The 21,111-nt window shown below is 41.5% G+C and overlaps 1 protein-coding gene across 3 annotated transcripts; it reads right to left on the bottom strand.

Moving 5' to 3' along the window:
- Window positions 1-3,614: 3,614 nt before the first annotated feature.
- Window positions 3,615-19,931, bottom strand: SLC38A2 (solute carrier family 38 member 2). 3 transcript variants are annotated; one of them, XM_074539821.1, is made up of 16 exons: window positions 19,682-19,928; window positions 18,826-19,011; window positions 18,475-18,556; window positions 18,241-18,356; window positions 15,329-15,402; window positions 15,141-15,233; window positions 14,864-14,945; window positions 11,848-11,930; window positions 10,781-10,839; window positions 10,495-10,644; window positions 9,690-9,769; window positions 9,487-9,587; window positions 8,959-9,083; window positions 8,229-8,373; window positions 8,014-8,111; window positions 3,615-7,229 (listed from the first exon to the last, which is right to left on the bottom strand). In XM_074539821.1, exons 2-16 carry the CDS (start codon window positions 18,942-18,944, stop codon window positions 7,131-7,133), a joined length of 1,506 nt encoding a protein of 501 aa, XP_074395922.1. In that variant the 5' UTR covers window positions 18,945-19,011; window positions 19,682-19,928; the 3' UTR covers window positions 3,615-7,130. The 3 variants fall into 3 exon arrangements, with proteins under 3 accessions (XP_074395922.1, XP_074395921.1, XP_074395923.1); XM_074539820.1 differs by having other exon boundaries at window positions 8,014-8,373; window positions 19,682-19,931; XM_074539822.1 differs by lacking the exons at window positions 18,241-18,356; window positions 18,475-18,556; window positions 18,826-19,011; window positions 19,682-19,928 and adding an exon at window positions 16,046-18,159.
- Between the last annotated feature and the right edge of the window lie 1,180 nt (window positions 19,932-21,111).

The raw sequence follows: 21,111 nt of genomic DNA, 5'->3' as shown, positions 1-21,111 counted from the left end.
GCATCCAGTGCTGGCCCCTGGTAACTTCTTGTGAAGTTACAGCAGCTTCTTGTGAAAGCTCAGCTTCCCGCTTCTGGGGTTCTTAGGAACTTCCTCACTCATTCCCCAGAAAAACACATCCCTCATATGTAATTTTCATTTAAGTCCAGTAATCTTCACAGAGCAACAGTTTCATAGTGGATGCCTCCCCAGTCATGTCAGAAAAGCAAGCACAGATATAAATATTTTAGGGGCAGCTATTTTCAAACCTGTCTTCTGAAGGTCTCCTGGTTGCCATTGTTTTCTGGTGGAAAAAGAGGAAAACTGTTCATGCTCTCTGTGGCTGCTGTTCATATTTCCACAGAGCTGAGACTCTGCTGTGGCCTTTTTGATCCCCATCTTAGCATTTTCCTCAGCCACGGTGCCGGGGCTATGCCTTGCCCACAGCAGAAAGTCCTGCCAGTTTTAGTCATTGCCCAAGTGCTCAGTGGGGTTTGAGCATGAGGCAGGGTGAGAGGGTGGTTCAGAGGGTGGCTCATGCCAGCTCTCATGAGACCTGTCTGTCTGTCTGTCTGTCTGTTCTGTGTAGTCACCTGGGCTCCAGCCCCAAGGTGCATTCCACCAGCACATTGAATCCTCTCTCTGCAGTGAGTAGGAAGGAACAATACTGGAGGTTCAGGAACTGATATTTATTTTAACAGAAAGTAAATGTGTGATTGACTACATTAGCCCCAGCTCAGTAACTCCTGAGCATTTGGGAATACCCAGAGCACCTTATTTGGCTCCCTTTAATTTTGCTGCCATCTGAGCTGTTGAAGATGAAGTGAAGAAGACTATTAAAGCACATGAAAAAGCTAGTTATATAAGCTACATATCCCTTCAAGGACCCATACTGAGTTTCTACATTATTGCTAGTACCTGTCCAACATTTATCACCTATCAGTTTATGATCTGCAACTGGAAAACTTTTTTTTTCTATATGTGAATATTAATGAAAACAAAAATTACCACTTATTTCTAATTTAATTTATATTTTCCAATATGGCTGGTTATGCCGCCTGTTACTGAGATTATCTGACTGTTCTCTTACTGGAGTATGTTTCTGTTCTTTCAAATTGTGCCTAGCTTCAGATGATGCTCCTGACATTTGCTGTCATGAGTGACTGCAGCAGGACGGTTCTTTTCTGCATCTCTGTGGAAAACCTATCAGATTAAATTATTTAGCCCATTTGAGAATAAAATCAGGGAAAAGGGTATGTTTTTCTGTAGTTAAAATAATAATAATTCATATTTTCAGGAAAAGTTGCCCCTGCCATCCCCTACAGTGGGGCTTGGGCTCAGCCAAAGGCTGTGGGTGTAAGGGTTGCCCAAATGTAGTGTGGAAGTGGCCCTGTCTGGGCTGATGAAGAGCTGCAGGGTGGCCAGAGAATATGAAAATAAGGCTTATAGTTACAGTGGTGGCCAGAAGGAGACAAGGTGGGCAGAGACTAGGAAAATCAAAGTATTATATTGCCAGCTGTGGCTGGGTAAAGAAAATGTGCATGGATTGGTTCTGGGCTGGGGCAGGCACACAGTCAGAAAGGTAGTGGGATGAGAAGGTGGCTTGCAAGAGGAACTTCAAGAGGTGATATTCAAGGGGAGCTGGCAAACGGGGACAAAGGTGCAAGCAAGTGACAGAGCTGAGCAAGAGTCCCTTTATGACAGCCAAAAGCAGCTGTGCAAGAAGAGAGAAGGAAATGCATGCGAAAGCAGGTGAGGTCTGGATTGTCACACTTAAGAGACTGGAAGTAGAAAGGCCAAGAAACTGCTGCTGGGCACATCTACCCTGGAAATGGGATGGTATGTCCACGTTCCTTGAAGGAATGGAGACTGCCTCATGGTATCTTGGTTTCTTCTGGAGCTGAAATTTGGGCACACACTGGCCATGCTCTGTTCTGTGTCTCCAGAAAGGAAACCCGGGCACACATGGGAACTGTGACGCCCTGCAAGCAGGGATATGAGCAAAGCCACAGGGGACCTGAGGACATGACTTGATACAATCCAGCTGCTGCATGAACACTTGGAGGTGAGATGGCTAGGCACGACCTTAGGGCACGACAGACTTGGCAAGGCCAGGGTGGAAGAAGGAAGCAAATTTCAGAGGAGCTACAAAAAAGTTGCCATCTGCCTCCTAGACAGACCCCAAGACATTCACAAAGCTCAGCATTGTGAATGAACTTGAAGTGACAACTTAGCCCTCCTTTGGAGCAAAGACTTTGTGGCAAGCAAAGAGGCTCGAAGCATGGGATTTTAGACACCATCCCAATGTAATTTCAGTTTCTTTTTAAAAAATCATTGCACCATCTCATTCATCTCACAAGATAAGCAATGTTCCCATTCTTGTGAGAAGTAAGGTGTAGAAAAGACTGCTTCTCATGTTATTTAAGTTGATGGAATTGCCTGATTGTAAAGGTGAGCCTAATGGTTCAGCTTGTCAAGCAGCATTCTAGGGGAAGAGCTTCTGCACTGCTATGAAGTTCCTGTGTGAGGGCAGACATCTTAGGAGACTGGGGCCCTTCCAGACATGATTACTCTTTCCTAATGGATAGCTTGATTTTTAGGGTTCTTGTTCCAAGAACGATCATCATGAAAAACTAGTTTGAAGTTATGCTTCAGATGCATGTAACCAAATGCTGAAATACAAAATAAGCAAGTGGAAGACATTAAATTGTGGACTCAAGTACATGGTGGTCCCACAGTACTTCCTCTCCATGATCCCCAAGAGCAGTATACTGATTAACACCTTCTTAAAGGCCTGCAACACTGTAAAAATGAGTAATTCAAGTTACACAAACATGACACTAAAATGAGGACTAGAAAGGAATGCAGGCATTTATCCCTCACCAGGATGGGCTTTGAAATTTGAGCAAACACTGTGCACACACAGAAAGCATCTTAAAAAAATAAAATAATGAACAGCTACTAAGTGAGGATTCCAGGAAAACATGCTATGCAGTCTTATAATTAATGCAACCTTAATTAAGGATTTCCTAATTTCAGAGCATATAACTACCCTTCCTAAGTATTCATTTTGTAGTGTTTTGCTGAACACATGACACACTGAGTTAAACCTCTAGTGTCTCTCAACCAATTCTGAATATTTGGGACAGATATTCATATGACATGATACAGATTTATGGAGAACCAAGAACACATATGCTACATTGGTTTGTACCCAGTTTCCAAAATGGAAGCAAACCAGGCATACCAGTTTTGTAACTTTTTATATAAGCAGTTATTCTTCTCCTGGAGATTCAAATGAAGGAAAGTGGCATAGGAATTTAGGAAGACTCAGTCATTTATTACACTTACACAAGATCTAACACATTGGGTCTTGTCTCCAGCTATGCCTTTTCCACAAAAGAAATTACTTAATGCAAGTTCCTTGTGGAATTTGATCTCTCATGCCCAGACTCGTTCTCTTAAACCTTGTAGTGTCATAGGTTTTGGATATAGCTGCATACCATTTTGCTCCCCATCTTTTCTGAAAAGTGCTCAGTAAGTTAAATACACATGAAATTAAAGGTACACTTTTAGCATCATCTCTAAAGAAAATCCTCCAAATGCCTCCCCCAAGAAAAACATCACGCCCTTGCTTAGGATTATTTGTTTATTTATTTCAGTTAAAACAAACATACAATGTTTCATTGAAACTGTGCTGCTGGCCACCAGTCTAGCCAGCAGTGGTAGCTAGGCTGCTGGCCTCTCCCAGGAGGGTGGGTATTTACATATGTACACGGATGTACCGCGGGAGGGACGCGCGTGGATCCCAGAGGTGGCAACTGCTGCATTCAGGGAATCCTAACATCCATGGTGAATCAGAGAGAGAAAGTACACATGAACCTCAACAATGCCTTCTATGGACCCAAGTGATTCCGGTGTTTATTGCAACATATACATTTTTAATAAATACAGTCTTAGTGTTTTCTTACACAACTTAGGCATAACACACTCCTTTCATCTCTGTAAGCATTACACTGTTGAAAAAGGCTCTTTCCTTTGACAGCTGTTACACAGATGTACAACATGGACAACTCCTTGAAATGCTGTAACAATCAGTAATGAGAGAGGAATATATACATAAATCCAAACCTACATTATATACATTATACTTACAGTATATACACACATACAATTTATGTACATAGACTATCATAAATATTGAAAAATAGTTTTAGTTTTAATGGATTAATGCTTTATAAATAACATGTTACATTTATGACTGAAATATCATGGAAGACAGTAATGTCTAACTGAGGTGACAGAACAGTGGTTTAATACTGAAGCTGCTCTTTTAGGTGGTTTGCAATGTAGGTAACTTTAAACAGACAGGTTTGGAAAAAACAATAATTAAAAAAAAAATCACATGTTGGAAATCGACCCAGCCAAGTGGAACTCAACTGTTGCAGGTGAAGAGTCAGTCATCAAATTATATAACAGATAATGTATAATCTGGAAATTGCTACATTCAGAGAATTAGTGACATGTACAATACACTATGAGGTGTCATTGCAATAATCTTCTTCCCTTCTGGTTGCCAAGAAGGACTTGGTAGTAACTTCTCACTTACAACTCCTTCCTCTTCTATGGTTGCTGTGAGAAAGGAGGATATTTCTCACTTTCTTTCCTCTTTTTAAAGGGAAGAATTTCATCCCTTATGTGCTACAAATTGCTCAAAGGTAGACAACATTTTAATCCTCTTCCACCTTTACACATTTGTGTAGGAAGAAGAAAAGCTGCCAAAGTACTGAGGAGGCACGTGCTCAGCACTTCTGTGGAGATCAGGTAACATGGGATAGTTAGCCATGGATGTACAGTACCTGAGGCAGAGAAGTACCTACAGAGCATTAGTCAGTGCTGACTCCAGGATCATTAATTGCCAGTTGAGTACCACTGAATTAATTATACAAATAACACATGAGGAATTAACTTGTCATTACAGTTTTACAATATAGTCTTAGTGACCAGAACTTACAGTCATGCAGAAGTATCAATATAAAATACCTGCAGTTGTTTTTCCATAGATTTTAAATGGCTGGGCAGAACTTGACATTATCTGCCAAATGGTGACTACTGTTTAGATTTATTTCTGATTAATTCTACAAGAGCAAAAAAGTCTCAGGCACTGTTTAATCAATGGATTACAGGCCTTTACTTGGTCTCCCTGACACGATGACTGAGTGGGACTTCATAAATGAGATTTTTAAAGCATCGTGTCAGATGAAGACAGTTGACCACATTGCCATGACTATTTCATTAATAATCTCTATCCAGGCTTTTGTACCCAATATTGCTGTTTGAGAACCTCTTATAAGCCAAGTACACTGTTATACAAATGCTACCTCTCTTCAACCTGGGACAAGAATGAAAGAGCAAACATGCACTAGAAACAAAATAGCTCATCACAACCATACAGCACCTGCTTCATCAGATAGGGCTCACTAGAAACATGTCTATTTCTGAAGCAAACAAGTATGAGATGACTATCCAGTCTATGAGGTTATCTTTAATACTACTACACAGTATAAATTGGAAGAGGAATCCCAGTTGTGTATGTGAAGAGAGTTTGTACCAAGCATGAAATATTGGTGCAGTTATTTTGTGAATTTGACTCAGAAACAGAATAATCAAGTAATTCAAAATCCAATAATGGATAAGGAATTTGAGAAATACTGTACAGTTTTTAAATATTATACAACTAGAAGACTACATTAGGACTTTTTTGTTTTCCTACAGAGTGTTTCAAGATAGATTGGATAGAAAAAAATCCCAACAAACATTGTTACAACTGACAATGGACCTTAATAATAAAAGCAACTTGAGGAGGAAATTTTGTATTAATGGCATCATACGTTCCAGTGCCATTCAGTTTCTACCTATAACAGGAAAAAAAAAACAACCCAAAAAGCAAAAACCCCAGACCCTGTTTTACTCAATTGCACTACTGAGTACCTCAAGAAGGGAAATGTTAATGCCATCTTTACAATTTTAGATAACCTACGCTTCTCTCAAATGTACCCTTTTATAAAGGGTGGGTTTTTTTAAAGTTTGAAAATTTGCATTTCCACACCATTTTTGGTAACTCTAGTTACTTATGTAAGTCTGAAATGATTTTCAGGATTATTTTCTCTAAAGGAGCTTCACGGGAAGCACTTAGTATCAGAAAACTTTGACCTGAATTGGCTTATTTTCTTTTTTGGTCATTAGAAGCATTTTAAAAATAAAATTTCTTCTAACTATGCCTCTACAGAATCATAAACTATGTTGAGGGAAAGGACCCATCAGAATCACCATGTCCAGCTCCTGGCCCTGCACAGGACACCCCAAGAATCACACCCTGTGCCTGAGAGTTGTCCAAACACTTCTTGCACTCTGTCAGGCTGGTGCTGTGACCACTTTCCTGGGGAACCTGTTCCAGTGCCCAACCACCCTCTGGGTAAAAAAACCTTTTCCTGATATCCAGCCTAAACTTCCCTGATTCAGCTTCATGCCCTTTCCTTGGGTCCTGTCACTGGTGACATGAGTTAAGAGATCAAGAAAGTCAAACTAAGTTTAATTTAGGACACTAATTAAATATTTTTCCAAGCTCTTCTATGTTATTTTTTCATTCTTTTTAGAAAAATGTTTCTTAAAGTCAAAATAGTGCTTTTGAGGTCCATAAGAATTTTTGGTACAAAAAATAATAGTGTTTCTCTCTTTCTCTTGCTCTCTCATTGGTTATTTAAACACTTTGCTGTAAATTAAAGAGTTCTTTCTCACATCAAATGGTTCCATTAGGCACATTCAAGTAAAATAACAAAATATCCAAGTAACAATGACGAAAGCCGAACATGGCTTGATAGAAGTCTACAGAGAGTTCTGTCCATTCTCTGGAATGGAATAAAGTTGTCACTTCCTTCAGCCAGACACTCACGTGGTTTGATGTCAATATCCACTTCCATCATGCAGAATAGTTTCTTAAAGACACAGTTCAGATATTCTACAATCAGAAGAACCATCAACAAAGAATCTGCCTTTTAAAGGAAGCTGAATAGCTCGTTTTCATTCCCAGTAGGTATCTGAGTGAACACTGGCATTTGAAGTGGTGTATTACAGAGATTAAACCAGGGCAGTTAATGGCCATCAGATTTAACATTCTGGATCCAGTCTAGAATAATCAGTGTCATACACCCAGTCATCACAAGTATACCACTTAGAAAGAAGAATGAAGCCTGAAAAAGAAAACATAAAAGAAGTATTTCAGATTCTGCTATGACATTGTTGGTAAAACACAACATTCACCTATAAATTCATGCCCATGAACTAGCACAAATGCCATTGCTCACAGAGCACAAAGTAAGAGACTAGAGATCAAGTCAATGACAAGGAGCTAAGTGTCTTTCTCATATTTGGGGTCCTTTCTCAAATCAGAAAGTACATTTATTTTCAGTATAGCAGACCTCACCCTCAGCTAAGGGAAGTGAATGTAGCTGCTGATAACCAGTCAGGCGGTGCCTCTGTGCTAACTTGACTGTCTCAGTATATCTGATTGCATTATGAGTCAGTATGTCTACGATTAGTAAGAGCACCAAGAACAATCAAGATAACCCAAACAACTGGCAGATATGAGCTTTTATGCAGAAAACTATGTAAATAAGTCTTAAAAGAATATTTGAAGAATGTTAAGGTTTTTTAAATACAGTTCTTAGGGTATTCTGTTGAAATCTGGCTCTTAGCAGCAACAGAATGACCCAGCTACTGTTGAGATTTGGGGCCAGGGGCTGAGAGAAGTCACTGAAGTGAACTTATCTTGTGATGGCCAGTTCCTTGGTTTTGAGTTCCTGTAGCTCCTTGCAACTACGCAAGATAACATTAAATGCTAATTCACTGACTACCTTCAACAGGACTTCAAAATTCATAAATCATGAAGATACTTAATTATTTTGGTTTTGAATTAGTAAGCAAATTCTTAGTTACATAGTTGTCTAGAGTAGTTACATATTTGTCTATACATACCCCAATCTTTTGCACTGACTTCATTGGTTCCTTCTTCACTAATTTGATATAGAAGGCAGAAGGAAGTATAAAGATCAGCATGGCAGCCGCAGAAGCACCTGTAACGAAAAAGCATGGAAATAAATACTCATAAACAGGTAAATATACTCTAATTAGACTGGAACTGCTTTTTCTGAAATGCAAAAGACTGCTTGATCTGACAAGAAAATGCTTACCAATGAATCCAAAGATGTCTCGAATAGTAGGGACAAAGATAACGAGCAGGTTGGTAAATGCCAGGAGAGAAATGGTGATGGAACAGTGACGCCACCAGCTGAACTCCTTCCCTGCCCACAGCAGCTGGGTAATGGAACTGCGGATCTTTGGAAGACAGGGGAAAAAAAGAGACAGTTTAGTCTTCATTTTGGAAGACAGTGATTTGGCACCTGAATTGGACCTCCCTTCTGAAAGTATTTTAACATAACTTTCCTGAATGCTTCAGATTTTAATAGAAGGTGAAAGACAAAAGTAATATGGAGGAAAAAACCAAGGAAAAGTATCTGGTCTGAACAAAAAGTCCAGGAAATTTTGTGCCATCGAGGGATGCTGCTCAACAATATACATATAAATGGCCAGATTGCCACCACAAGGTATGTACAAAAACATGCTGGCTTCTGTAAGCTGATTATACAACAGTGTAAGCTTTTTTACAGAGGGGCAATCTGTTTCATTTCCCCAATATAATCATACCAGGAAAACTGTATAACTGAATATATTTGTATTACTGTTTAGTAAATGTTACATATTTATTGAATTAACAGTATAGCTAAAATTTATCAAGTTTAGCAGAATAAATTTCCTTTTTCAGTTAAGAGAAAAACTCTTCAGTTTTTCAATTAATAAACAGGAGTTGCCAAATCACTAAATGACTGCAGCAGTATAGTTGTTTAAAAAATAATTACTTACAGGGAAAATAACTACAGGTACAGTGAGGGTGACAGCCATAAGTACAGCAAGACGCACAATAAGAAGGAGAACATCAGCACCCAGATAAGCAGAGTAGGTGTGAAGCAGTTCTGGCTCAACTTTTCCTATAAAGAAAACAGTATTTTAGTTAGATTTTGTTGACATACCTCTTAAACATGTGTTTCTGCTCTAGATTCCATGCAAATTTTACAGTTACATCATCCATATGAACTGAAAGCCTCAAGAGCTCCTGTAAGAATGTATCCATTTTACACAGGAATGACTTGGAGGCACAGAATCTGGCTTAATCCAATTTTAATCCTATGTATTGGGCCTAATTCTATTAGTGATCTCCTTTAGGGTGTGCACTTACAGAACTACTAAAAAAAAAGCCCAAGTAACCGTTTATATTTAGAATGCATAGTAAATGCTTGCTTATTCTTTTTTTGCTTGCTTCTTCTATTTTTAAAATAACACTGATTTTGCAGAACATAAGTCATTCAAGGAAAGCAGAGAGACAATATTTACCATAAAATGTCAAGTATCCAAAGAGAGCAGCCAACAAATACATGAGGAACATGGCAAAAAATGATACATAGGACACATTCATCATTCTTTTACGGCTTCGGCTGTAAGAAAAAGTAACATTGTTAGCAGTGAGAACATACTCTATTTGTTTCATACTCTATTTGTTTGTTCAGTGAAATTACAGATCTATATCTAACACTTACCCTTTCAGTTCTTCATAAATAGGAAGAATTGCAGGATGACAGACAAAGGAAAATGTTAGGATTGGGACAGCATAAACAGTCTGAAAAAAAAAAAAAGTTTCTTAAGTATCTCAACAGACATTAGAGATTTACTTTACAAAATCATCAGGAGATTCTTCAGTTTTGGCCTTATTTGGTAATAAAGACCAGCTATTCTTTACAATGGAAACTGCAGAAAAAGTTTACACAAGTTCATATTTTCTTAAACCCAGATCAAGAGGTACCAATAGTCTCAAATTTCACTGAATTCCATGGTGAGGTGAATGTATTTGCATTCAAAATTATTTTCAGCAACTCATAGGCTTAAAAGTGATTAGATCTTGAACTTGCTATTGTGTATTACACGTGGAGATTCATCACCGTAATTGGGAGCATTCATGAGTCAAGTATTTGTGACTGGGAACAAGTCAAACATCCTATTTGCACACTTCTACAATTTTCTTCATTTTCTTCTGCAATCTACTTATTAAAATGCTTCATTAACTTTTTTGAGAAAGCTTGAGAAATGCTGCGCTAAAGAATGAGAGATGTGTTTTTTGCCACTCGAACAGGCACTTCAAGCTCCTCTAATTTCTGTGTATTTGGCATGTGGAAAAACCCAGTCTCCATGAGGTAAAGAGTGCCCAAGTCTACTGGAACAGAAAGTCTTAACACATCCCGATTTTAATTTTTCCTTCAAGCAGTTGCCCAGTTTTATCTTATTTATCTACTGCATAATTATTCTCAGTTATTCTCCACAGAGTATCTGATTCTTTCTGTCAGTTACCTGTGAATTGAAGATGAAATATTTTGGCTTGCACATATCCTCACTTGTTATATTTTCAGCTACCAAAGGTGCCACTGTTGCATTAAGCAATGTCACATTCATGATGACACTGTCCGCAGGACAAGGAATCTGAAACATCTTCCAAATGACCTAGAAATAAAGCCATGTATTTATTACTTTGACTAATGCAAGATGTGAAAATTTTTAGAAACTGCTTAATTTCGCTTTGAAATGCAATTTTACAAGCACTGTAAAGTTTACAACAAGTTTACAAGATTATACTTACAACAATCAGAAAGAAGACCATGCAAAGCAAGGAAAATCCGCTGGTATAGCCCAAATACCCTGTGATTAAGAAAGACAAAAAAAATCTAAGATATAATTAACAGAAACATCATTCAAGTCAAAACAGAATGGCAAAATATATTCTGTCAAGTGATTTCTTTAGATTGTCATTTCCTTAGCATTACACAGAACAAATTAATTATTCATTGAGTTTCTGCTAATACCAACCCAGATCTGAAGGTTCTGAAAGACATATTAGGGTCTGTACATACAGTGAGTCTGTAATGTTAAACTTTTTAACAAGAAAAGGAAGCAAACTAAAAAATCTCACAGCAGCAACCATATGAATTGTTTATTGTATACGAAGAATGATATAGGATTAATTTTAACAGCACACACAATCAGGTAACTTAGCCTTTTTCCTTCTGTTTTTGCTGATTTACTTCTAGAAAATAGTAATTTGAGAGAGTAATTCACATTAAGACTCTCAGTTATTGAAGTTCCACTACAGGATTCTCTGAATAAACAGCCTGTTATCTGAATTATTCACATATATCACTGAATTACAGCTATTTCAGATAAAGCATCTGGCATGAATATTCTGTTACTCCTCAGGATCTAAAATGAGAAGATGCTGCCCAGAGTTAGCAGCCCTACTCTTTGAAGGCTGTTACAGGATAGCTGGTAACAATATTGTACTATTTCACCATTGACCAAAATAGGTCAAGTTTTGTGATAAGAACAGAAATAAAGTTAAGTTTCGTTGTTCAGTTAAAATCAAGTTAAAAAATAAAGTTAAGTTTTGTTGAGCTTCGTTCTGAAGACATCCTATCTTCTGTCTTTTCATCTTCCACAAACACATCTGTAATTTCGTATACTTGTCTTGGTTTCTTTTTTCCTTTCTTCAAGGAGATTGACAACAATTACCTAAAGGCTAATTAGTCCCAAGTCACAAGTTTGGAGACAGCTATTAATTCACACAGCATTTCAAGACTCAAACATTGCATCAACACATTTCACCACAGTTCTTCCAATGGGTTTTTATTTTAAATGCTCTCTACTACTTACCTAGATTTTTCAGCAGGGACAGGGGAAGAATGAGAATGACAGACACCAGCAGCACTAAATAGTCACCATTGAGATACCATTCTCTGTAGAAAAGAAGGTAATATTTGTAAGTAATCAAGTATTTAAAAATTGCATTTGCCGTTTAGTCTTCCCTCTTATTTTCTACAACATATGGCTCCTTAAAAAAATGCACTACCTGATGTCACAAATGACAGCATTTAATTTCCTATATGGACCTAACACCCTACAATAGCTTCTTATCTCACCCCAAACCTGCATTGTGCCTTTCCTTTAGTGTCCTTTTATAAAAATAATAACATCTGGAAGTCAGAAGACAGAAAAGTAAATGCTTGGTTAGAAAAAAGTCAAGTGGGATCAATCAATCACAGAAAAAATATAATTTTCTTAAGTGCTGGTTCCCAACTCTCCAGATGTGTTAGAATACTGCAGGGCCCCGGCAGGATTTCCATTTTTAATGGAAATAAAATTCTGTTGGGTGCCCTGTGGGAATTAAAGAAAAACAGGTGAGGGCTGAAGGTAAGGCAATAGCTCAAGCCCACTGGCTGAGAAAACTCCAACCAGCACTGGGAGTCTCTTGGAGGCACATTTCGTCCCTTTCAGTAGGGAAAACATGGTAAGAACTTCAGGGGCTTTTTCCTTCAGAATATTTCTGCCATTTTCTCTTTAAGAAGCAGAAAAATGTTTTCCACAAAACATTTTTGAGCATTCGAAGATTAACATCTTTTTTGAAACACATAAAAACGAAGTCCTACAGGACCATCTTATATGCTTTAAGCAATTAAAGTAACACTAAGTTACACATTTATTCCCAAGTATTAATACTTTACATCCTATTATGATATAATTTAACAGTATTTATTTTAAAATGTACTGTATGCTATTTAGGTAAAAAATTTAATTTGAAATTTGTATATGCAAACTCAGTTGCTGAATTATAGCCTTTTATATGGTAATGGAAATATGGAATAATTAACAGACTTGCTCTGGATTTACATAATAAATGCAAAAATGATGTAGTCATCTCTTTCCTCAGATGGTTACCTGGGATAACTAGATTAAAAAAGGAGTATTTTAAAAACTTTAGATGTATAGGACATTGACACCATACACCTTTTGTTGTCTTTTTTTTTAAACATAGTAGACTTTTGGCAAATTTAAAAGAAATCACAACAAAGAAATTTCTTGCAGTTGATACAATCACAAGAACATGCACTGCTATTGTGCATACCATAGAGAGGCCATCAGGACTTTCAGATCAAGGACTTCAAAGTTTTTCCGTCCTGAAGAGTAAAGAATGGGATTGTGCAGTTTTAAAATATAGCCAAGTACTTTAGAAGTTGCTAAACAAATTTTAATAATGGAGCTAGTATTTACAATATTGTCTCAGAAGTCCAGAAGTTTTTTTACAGTAAACATTATTTTGGGACACTCAAACAGGTAAGTGCTTACATTTCGGGCCCCAGGCTGCCAGAGTGGAATCCATGCCAATGGTAGCCACCCAGACTCCCCTAAGCAATGCATGGAGAGAGTCAGTTAAATGGGGTTCACGATTGCCAGAGCACTGAGAAAATATTTACTTTAAATCAGTGTATCTAGTGCCAGCCAACAAGAAAGCATTTAAGACAGAGATGTCAATTTCTTAATTTTCTCTGCCAGATTTGCAGAGCAGCAGCTGTATCCAGAGAGATTCACAGACTTTAACTTTCCCTCTTGAATTGCAACCAGTTTTGAATTCTTTACTGAAGATGGGACAGTTAAAAAATATTTGCCTCCGAGCCCCCTTCTAAATACTGGCTACTCCAGGGGCTCTCTTAAGAATCGAAAAATACGGACTTGAATTCAGCCAAAGGAGAGAAATTAAACTTCCCAGCAAAGAGTTTGTAAACATAACACTACTAAGTAAATAGGGTAGGTGCAGTATTTGAGTACATTAAAAAAAATTAAAAGAAAGGAAAAAAAATATGGCTAGCACTGTTATTATGACAGTATTGATCAGCAAGCTGAATGAACACCACCAAATGGCTTGAACCCCTTGGGGAACACGGCAGAAAAATGCCTACCTTCTGAACTCAGGCTTAGGTGTAAGTTGGAGTCTTGAGCTGCTCAGCCCTCTCAAGACTGGGACACTTCAGGACAAGGCACAGAAGTACAACTCTGAAGAGTGAGATTTATAGCACTTAACTCTATCCATCTGAACTCAGGCATCTTGTTTTTACACACCCTCTCAATACAGAGTGATATGATCACCTGTTCTTTGGAGACACACAAAATGTGTCTAAGCCAGGTGCACCAAACTGATCACTACAGAGGATCACCCTTCTGCCCTGATTGCACTAGGACCATTGTAATGGTGAACTCAAAACAGGGTTAGATAAAATGCATCCTCTTTTTGAAGCCAAGCAGGAAAGCCACTCTGGAGTCAAGGTGTCTCCAGGGTTAGATGGCAAGGCATCTACCACTCTAGTCTTGAGTATATAAACTCTGGTTTAGGTCAATATTTAGTCTCTGAATCTTTTTGAGAACTGTTCCTTAAGACATTCCTTCCATAACTGCACCTTAAGTCTTACATTTAATCACTTGCCACAGTATTTATATTAGAAAACTAAATTAATCAGACCAAACAATTTTGAATGCATTAAGAAAATAAATTTAAAAAACCCAACAAAACAACAACAACAAAAAAACAACCACAATCACATTTACCTTTCCTCATCAAGTGTATATACTGACTGGTACATACATTAACACTTACCTGATGTTCTTTACAGAACAGCTTTCTGCAATAGGATGCAATACCTGTATTTTTCTACCCTTTCCCCAGGTCAGGCTGGATCTAAATGAAGTGAAGCACTCAGGGGAAGGGAAAACTTACTGTATCTGTCTGAATAAGAAGCTACCCTATGGTGTACCGAACGTGGTCTTCATATAAAAGTATATACAGTCTCCGTATTTGTTTCTCCTAATAGTTTCTCTGATGAGGAGTTCTAACACCTACCCTGTGGTCTCTTCGATGTTCATAAATGTCTTGATGACCAATGGTAACTCATATTTCACTATGAAGAGGTAGCTTGACATAGCTGTAGGTGAATAACATCATAGATCATTACAAATATAGAATATGCCACACGATGCAAGAATCACATAACATGTTTCATAACTTCACTTGAACCCAAGTAGTTAATGAACACATGTTGTGTGACAAATAAGTCTCCAAGAATAAGCAGGGAACAATTACTATTGACAGTACAGATATTTTAAGATCTTGTCCTCACCTCCAATGTTCTGCATTGTAATTGATCCAGAAGCAGCAAGTTTTCCAGCCATACCAAAAGCCTTCATTCCCAACTGTTCATATAATAAAGATCCTAAAAGAAAGTACGATATCCCATTGGAGGGGTGTATTTCAAGAAAATACCATAAGAAACAAGTACTACGCATTTGTAAGAGTAATTTGCCGTACCTCCTTCATTGGCAGTCTTCAAAAGAAGATGCACTGAATACAAAGAAAATATTGAGACAAACAGCAGGAGAATCCTGGGGAGAGAAAAACACACAAATTTGTAATAACCATAAAGACTTAATGTAACCCTATTAAATAAAAATGTATCAAATATAAACATTATCCATATTAGGATATTATATGGGGAAGGATTCTAAGGTCAGCTAAAAGTGTTCTGAAAACCCAATTAATGCCGTGTGTAGAAAGGATTTTATACTAAATTGCATTACAGAAGCACACAAAGAAATTCTACTGTAGGCTTGAACAACGATTCTATTCAGTCTAAAGTAGCATAACCACCACCGAGAGTCAGGCTACTATAATTGGCTACATTTGGTAATAAATAACTTAACAAAGTATCAATGGGAATGCGTGCAGGTGGAGGGGAAGGTTTTCACCCTTGTAAGAAACTGTATTTTTCCGTCTTCCTGCCCCTGTTCAACACTGAGGCTAACTACAGCTGAAGTGAAGATTATCTCTTGGTTTTAAAAAAAATCAGCTTTTCAGCTTAAACCTGTGTTATGTTCTTTTTTTATGCAAGGATGAAACTGCAAAAGCCTTAAAAGAATTGACTGAAAATTCAGACTCATTGAGAGCTATGTTTTCAAATGGAAATACGCATCTATTGTCATTTAAAAAAATTCTTTCCTCAAAAATTAACTCTTCAGATGTGCTTACATGGGAATCGCTAGTGGCTTGTTTATCTTCCCCACAGCTTTTACAGGCAATGCATATTATTTCCAGAAGCACATTTGCATCACCTAAAATTCGGGTCTCCCAACAACAAATCTCTCCCACAACAAATGCACTTCCTGGAGTGGCACGCTAGGGGGGACTTCTCGGCTGCTGGAGAACACAGTGGAAAATTACAAGGCATTAAATAAAAAACCCCGGTCTTTCTTATACCAATACAAGCATTTTGCTTAATAGGAAACCTGAGAATCAGTTTATCAAAAAATGGCTTAAAAAGGGCAAACTTTGCTTCCCAGAATACCTTTCCTTTTGTGTCCTTTTTAGTGCTGGTAAAGTTAGCAAATGCAGCACAAAGAACTGGAAACAAAAAGATCTGAGAAGCTTCACAGATCTGCGTAGGAAACTTACGTTACTGTGCCAATTCACTAACACTAACACATGCACACAAATAAACCTCTCTATTTCTGACAGGTAGAGATTAACTAGGATTTGACTCAGCCATCGTGTAGAAACAGCTCAGGTGAGATGTGCCAGGGTTACACTACTTTAAAACGGCACAGACCCTGGGCCTCAGTCCTAACATGGAATCGCTGCCTCTACAGTGCAGACAAGATCAGTCAGCAAACTCATCTTCAAGCTCTCTGTTTCTGGCTTCCAGACCATTCTATTCATTTATTTAGTGCTGACACAAGTGACAAGTCACAGCACTTACACAAGTGCCTCCACAGTCTTCGAAGAACTTACTGCCCTAATCAACTGCATCTGGATCTGATTCTGTAACCTAGTTATTAAGGGCTGCCTGTAATGCCCTCACTGTCATAATAAATCCTCAGTATCATCTGTGATTAACTGCTTTCCTGCCTCAGAACTGTACAATCTACAAGTTTGGAAAGGTAACAAGCTAGTTTGTCTTTGAAACAGCACTAATGCAAACAAGATCTGAATCCAGCATCTGGAAATAAAAAGCAACTAAATTGCCTCAGCATCCAATTGGTAGATTGACGGTTTGAAACATTTTTTTCCTCAGAAAAGAGGACCCTCGAAGTCTGTTCAAATAGCTAACCTTAAATGCTCTTTTTTCCTCTCCTCAGAGACATTCTAATGAGCATTATATTGATTAGCTTTCACGTGCTGCAGAACATCTTTAGAGCATGAATAACTATTCTAGATTCCAGCTAAGTCATTAGCTCAGTTTAGCATCACCTAAGCTAGTGAAAATCTTTCTAAAAGATTAACAAATCACCCTGTGTTCAAAATCCTTTAGGTCCGAAATTCACACATAGGTAGTTTCCTCAGGAAACTTGAGTACCACCCCATACACTGTGAAACATCTGGAAGTAAATCTGACCTACTTTCTGGAAATCTGGCAGCAGAGTCAGGGAAATTTTGAACTAAACATTGCTCTTCACATGTTCTTGAACATTCAGCACATTCATCTATTTCCAGGATAAAAACACAAAGCTCCTTTAAACATACCCATGGATACTCATTTACAGTCAAGTCACTGATAATACATGTTTTCTGAGCTGAACTGCCTCCAATACATGAAAAATGTACTTCCCAAGATATTTAAAAGCACTGTACATAACTGGATCCTCATGTCATTTCCAATTACATTTCTGTAGCTCTGCCCTACACCTCAAAGCTTTCGCCAATGTAGACAGGCCAATAAAGACAGGCTGGTTATTCCACACCCCTCCCTTGCAGGCAGACAGAAATTTTTATAGGTGTAACTGAAACCATGCCCCTGAAGAGAGTGAGAGCCCAGCAATAAAACAGACTTCTTTATTGGTTCAGTACATTGTAACTCTGTAGGCACAGTGATGTCAGCTGAGGAGAGCGAGACCACATCCCTGATTGGAACTTGGACAATAAAAGTTTTGGGGGAAGCCTACCAGTTATTAATGGAGAAACTACATCTAAGTCAAGTAAAATTCACTGTAAAATGTTTTTGAGGGTTGGAGAACTTGCAATGAATCGGTTTAATTTTTGCAGGTTCTTCTGAATGTATCACAATCCTTAAATTCAAAACAAGCCTAAAGTGCAATTCTGCACCTATGAAAATGACTGGGGCATTTTTCTATGGGGTCATATCCTTACACCATGTATTTTTCCATTGAATATGAATATGAATTACACACCAGAAAGATGGGTTTTTTGATGAATCAAAAGATACTTACACAAAAAGAGCAATTCCAGTGTTAGCCATGGCAAAAGAAAGACCAAGGATGCCACTACCCACAATAGCATTGCTCAGATTAAATACTGACATTCCAAAGGAAGTAGTACCCGGATGCTGAGGAAAGATGGATAGGTAATAGTTAATAGAGAGTTATTAGTCATCCCAGAATTAAACATAAAATTGGCAGTACATTTTTGTTTGTTTATTTGGAACGTCATTGCTGGGTACTTACATACTGAGTTTCATATTTCTTCTTTCCAAGATTGGAATCGAGCAAGAAATTTTGGTTTTCCGGATCAATATCCGCATAGTGGCTGCAAAACAACGTTACATCATTAGTGACTCTTACGGGAACCTTGCACATTCACTTCCCGATCGGCATTTCCGATCCATTTCGAAGGGAAAAGGAAAAACCGACGGAATGACCCTGAAAGAACCACCCCACCTGCGACGGTGTCAGCGCGCGGGGCGTTGCGCCCGTCCCCGGCCGCAGCGATTCCCGTGTTTCCGTACGGATTTGCCGACAGACGCTCGGCACCGCCGGACCCCCGGCAGGCGCCGCCCGCCGCGGGAGCCCCCTCACCTCTTCATGGCAGCCGGCTTGGTGGGGTAGGGGTAGCTGAAGTCGTTGCTGTTGGAGCTGTAGCTGCTGCTGTCCTCGTCGGGCGAGATGTTGAACTTGCCCATCTCGGCGCTGCTCATGCTGGCGGGCGGGGGTCGGGGGCTCGGCCGCTCTTTTGTCCTTGCCGGCGGGACGCGCCGCGCCTGCCTGGGGGCGGGAGGCGACGTCAGTGCCGCAGCGGGCGCGAGCCCGTCACGTGGCCCCGCGGCCCCCGCCCGCCGCCGCCGCCGAATGGAAAAGTACCAGGCGCGCGGGGCGGGGGGCGCGGGGACAAAGGTGAGCCCCGCGCGGGGCGGGGGCGCGCGGCCCACACCGGCACCAACACCAACACCGGCACGGCCCGAAACGCCGCCGGCACCGCACCGAGACAGCGGCACCGCACCGAGACAGCGGCACCGCCACGCCGCACTCCCCCCCCTCCCCCTCCGCCTCCCCGCCCCGATAGCGGAGAGCAGACTGATGCAACACCGATGCGCGATTGTCACATCGGCTGCCGGAGCCTCCCGCCCCGCGGCTATCCCTCCCTGTGTTTACCTCCCGCCCCCCCGCCGGCGACACGGCGCGACCCGGCGTTTCCAACGGGAAAACGCAAACCGGTCGCGGCACCGCGTCGCGCCGCAGTCGCTCTGCGGGTTTGCCGCCTTTCCGGGATGCGGCGGCGGCGCATCCCTACGCGCGTCTCGGCGGAGCCCGGCAGGGTCTTGGCGACAAGCCGGGGCGCTGCCACCGCACAAAGACGCGAAGGACGAGCCGCGCTCCGTCCGAAAAGTCACCCCGTTCTTCTTGGCGGCCCGGTAATAGCCAGCCCCTGCCGTACCTTCTACGCACGAGCTTGAAAGCGAGGGTTTCTCCCGAAGCCTCGGAATAACGAGATTCTCCTGTCTGCGCTGCTACTTCTCGCAAGGGAAAAAAAGAGCCCTTAACTATGAAATGTCAGCGAAAACAAACCCCTAGGTAAATAAAGGTAGAAAAAAAAATCGCGTAAAAAAGTCAGAGGTATCAAAAGGAAAGAAAATTTCGCGTCTGTATCGCTCCGGCGTCCCTCCCGCTCTGACGGCCCCCTCGGGGCGCCGCGGCTCTTCAGGCAGGAATGTGGGCGTGTCACGGCAGGGGCGCGGCGCTCGCCCGCCCGCCCGCCCGCCCGCCCTCTGCCGTGCCGCCCCCCGCCCTGCTCCAGTGACCCCCTGCCGCCGCCCGGGCCGGGGCCGGGGGCACAGCAGGCGGGGGCGTCCCCAGCCGAGGGCTGGGAGCCGGGCACCGGCGGGGGTCGGGAGCGCGGCCGCTGGCACATGAGCCGAGCAGCTCTCCAGTGTTTACACTGGGGCACTGGTTTAGACAGGACGCTGCGGTGCTTGTCAGACGCGCTCTGAGAGGCGCTTCCACCGGCCCAGTGCAGCATCCGCAGCGTGACTGCAGCACCCGCTGGCCACCGGTTCACCCGGGATCTGCCTCCCTCTTCCACCCCGAGGCTGCCCCCGGCGCGGGCCGAGGTGCCGCGGACCCACCATAGCTGCCTGGTGCAGTCACTCGCTATTTTTAACACCCGCAGCAGCGCACGTGCGAGCCCGGGGCCCGAGGGCAGCCGACAGACAGACTGCCCGAACGCTTCCTTCGGGAAGTGAACCGGAATGATAGACTCCCCCCAGTGATGTGATTCACCATAAACCTCATGTAGGGAAGAGAGGGGCAAACAGAACATCCTCCTTCCTTTACCAGAAGATTTGGAGAGCTTTGCTGCTCGGCCCCCTGTGGAAGCGGACGGCGGGGTTTTACTGTCCACAGGCACGGTGCAGGGACACGGCTCCGAAGGAGGCTTGACAGGGGTAGGGGGGGGCCCGCTTGGCTGCTGACTCTGGCGGGACAGGGGGGTGCAAATCAGCCTCCCCGGCTCCTGTCCTCGTAGCACCAGTGCACTCCCACGCCAGGCTGGGGCTGCCAGCCTCGAGTGTGGAGGATGCCCTGCCACCGAGTCGCTTGACCCCCTGCGTTATTGCCCTCGCTCCCTTCTTCTGCAGCATCGAGAGCCCGTGGAGGGTGCGAGGGCCGGCTGCCTGTCTGCTGTGCCGGGGCAGCAGCGGCCGCCGGGACACGAGAGCAGTTCACACCCTCGAGGGACCGCGAATCCCTCGCCACCATCCCCGCTCCTGGGCCCCCTGCAGTGCCCGCGGCTCTGACGGGGACACGAGCCTCCCCAGGGCTGGGACGGGCGGGGGGACGGCGACTCTGTCCCGCGACTGTCGCCGAGGC

This window comes from Zonotrichia albicollis, chromosome 4 (genome assembly GCF_047830755.1).
Source record: "Zonotrichia albicollis isolate bZonAlb1 chromosome 4, bZonAlb1.hap1, whole genome shotgun sequence".
Classification (NCBI taxonomy): domain Eukaryota; kingdom Metazoa; phylum Chordata; class Aves; order Passeriformes; family Passerellidae; genus Zonotrichia; species Zonotrichia albicollis.
The sequence above is the reverse complement of the archived record's forward strand: the minus strand, read 5'-3'. Positions and strand labels throughout refer to the sequence as shown.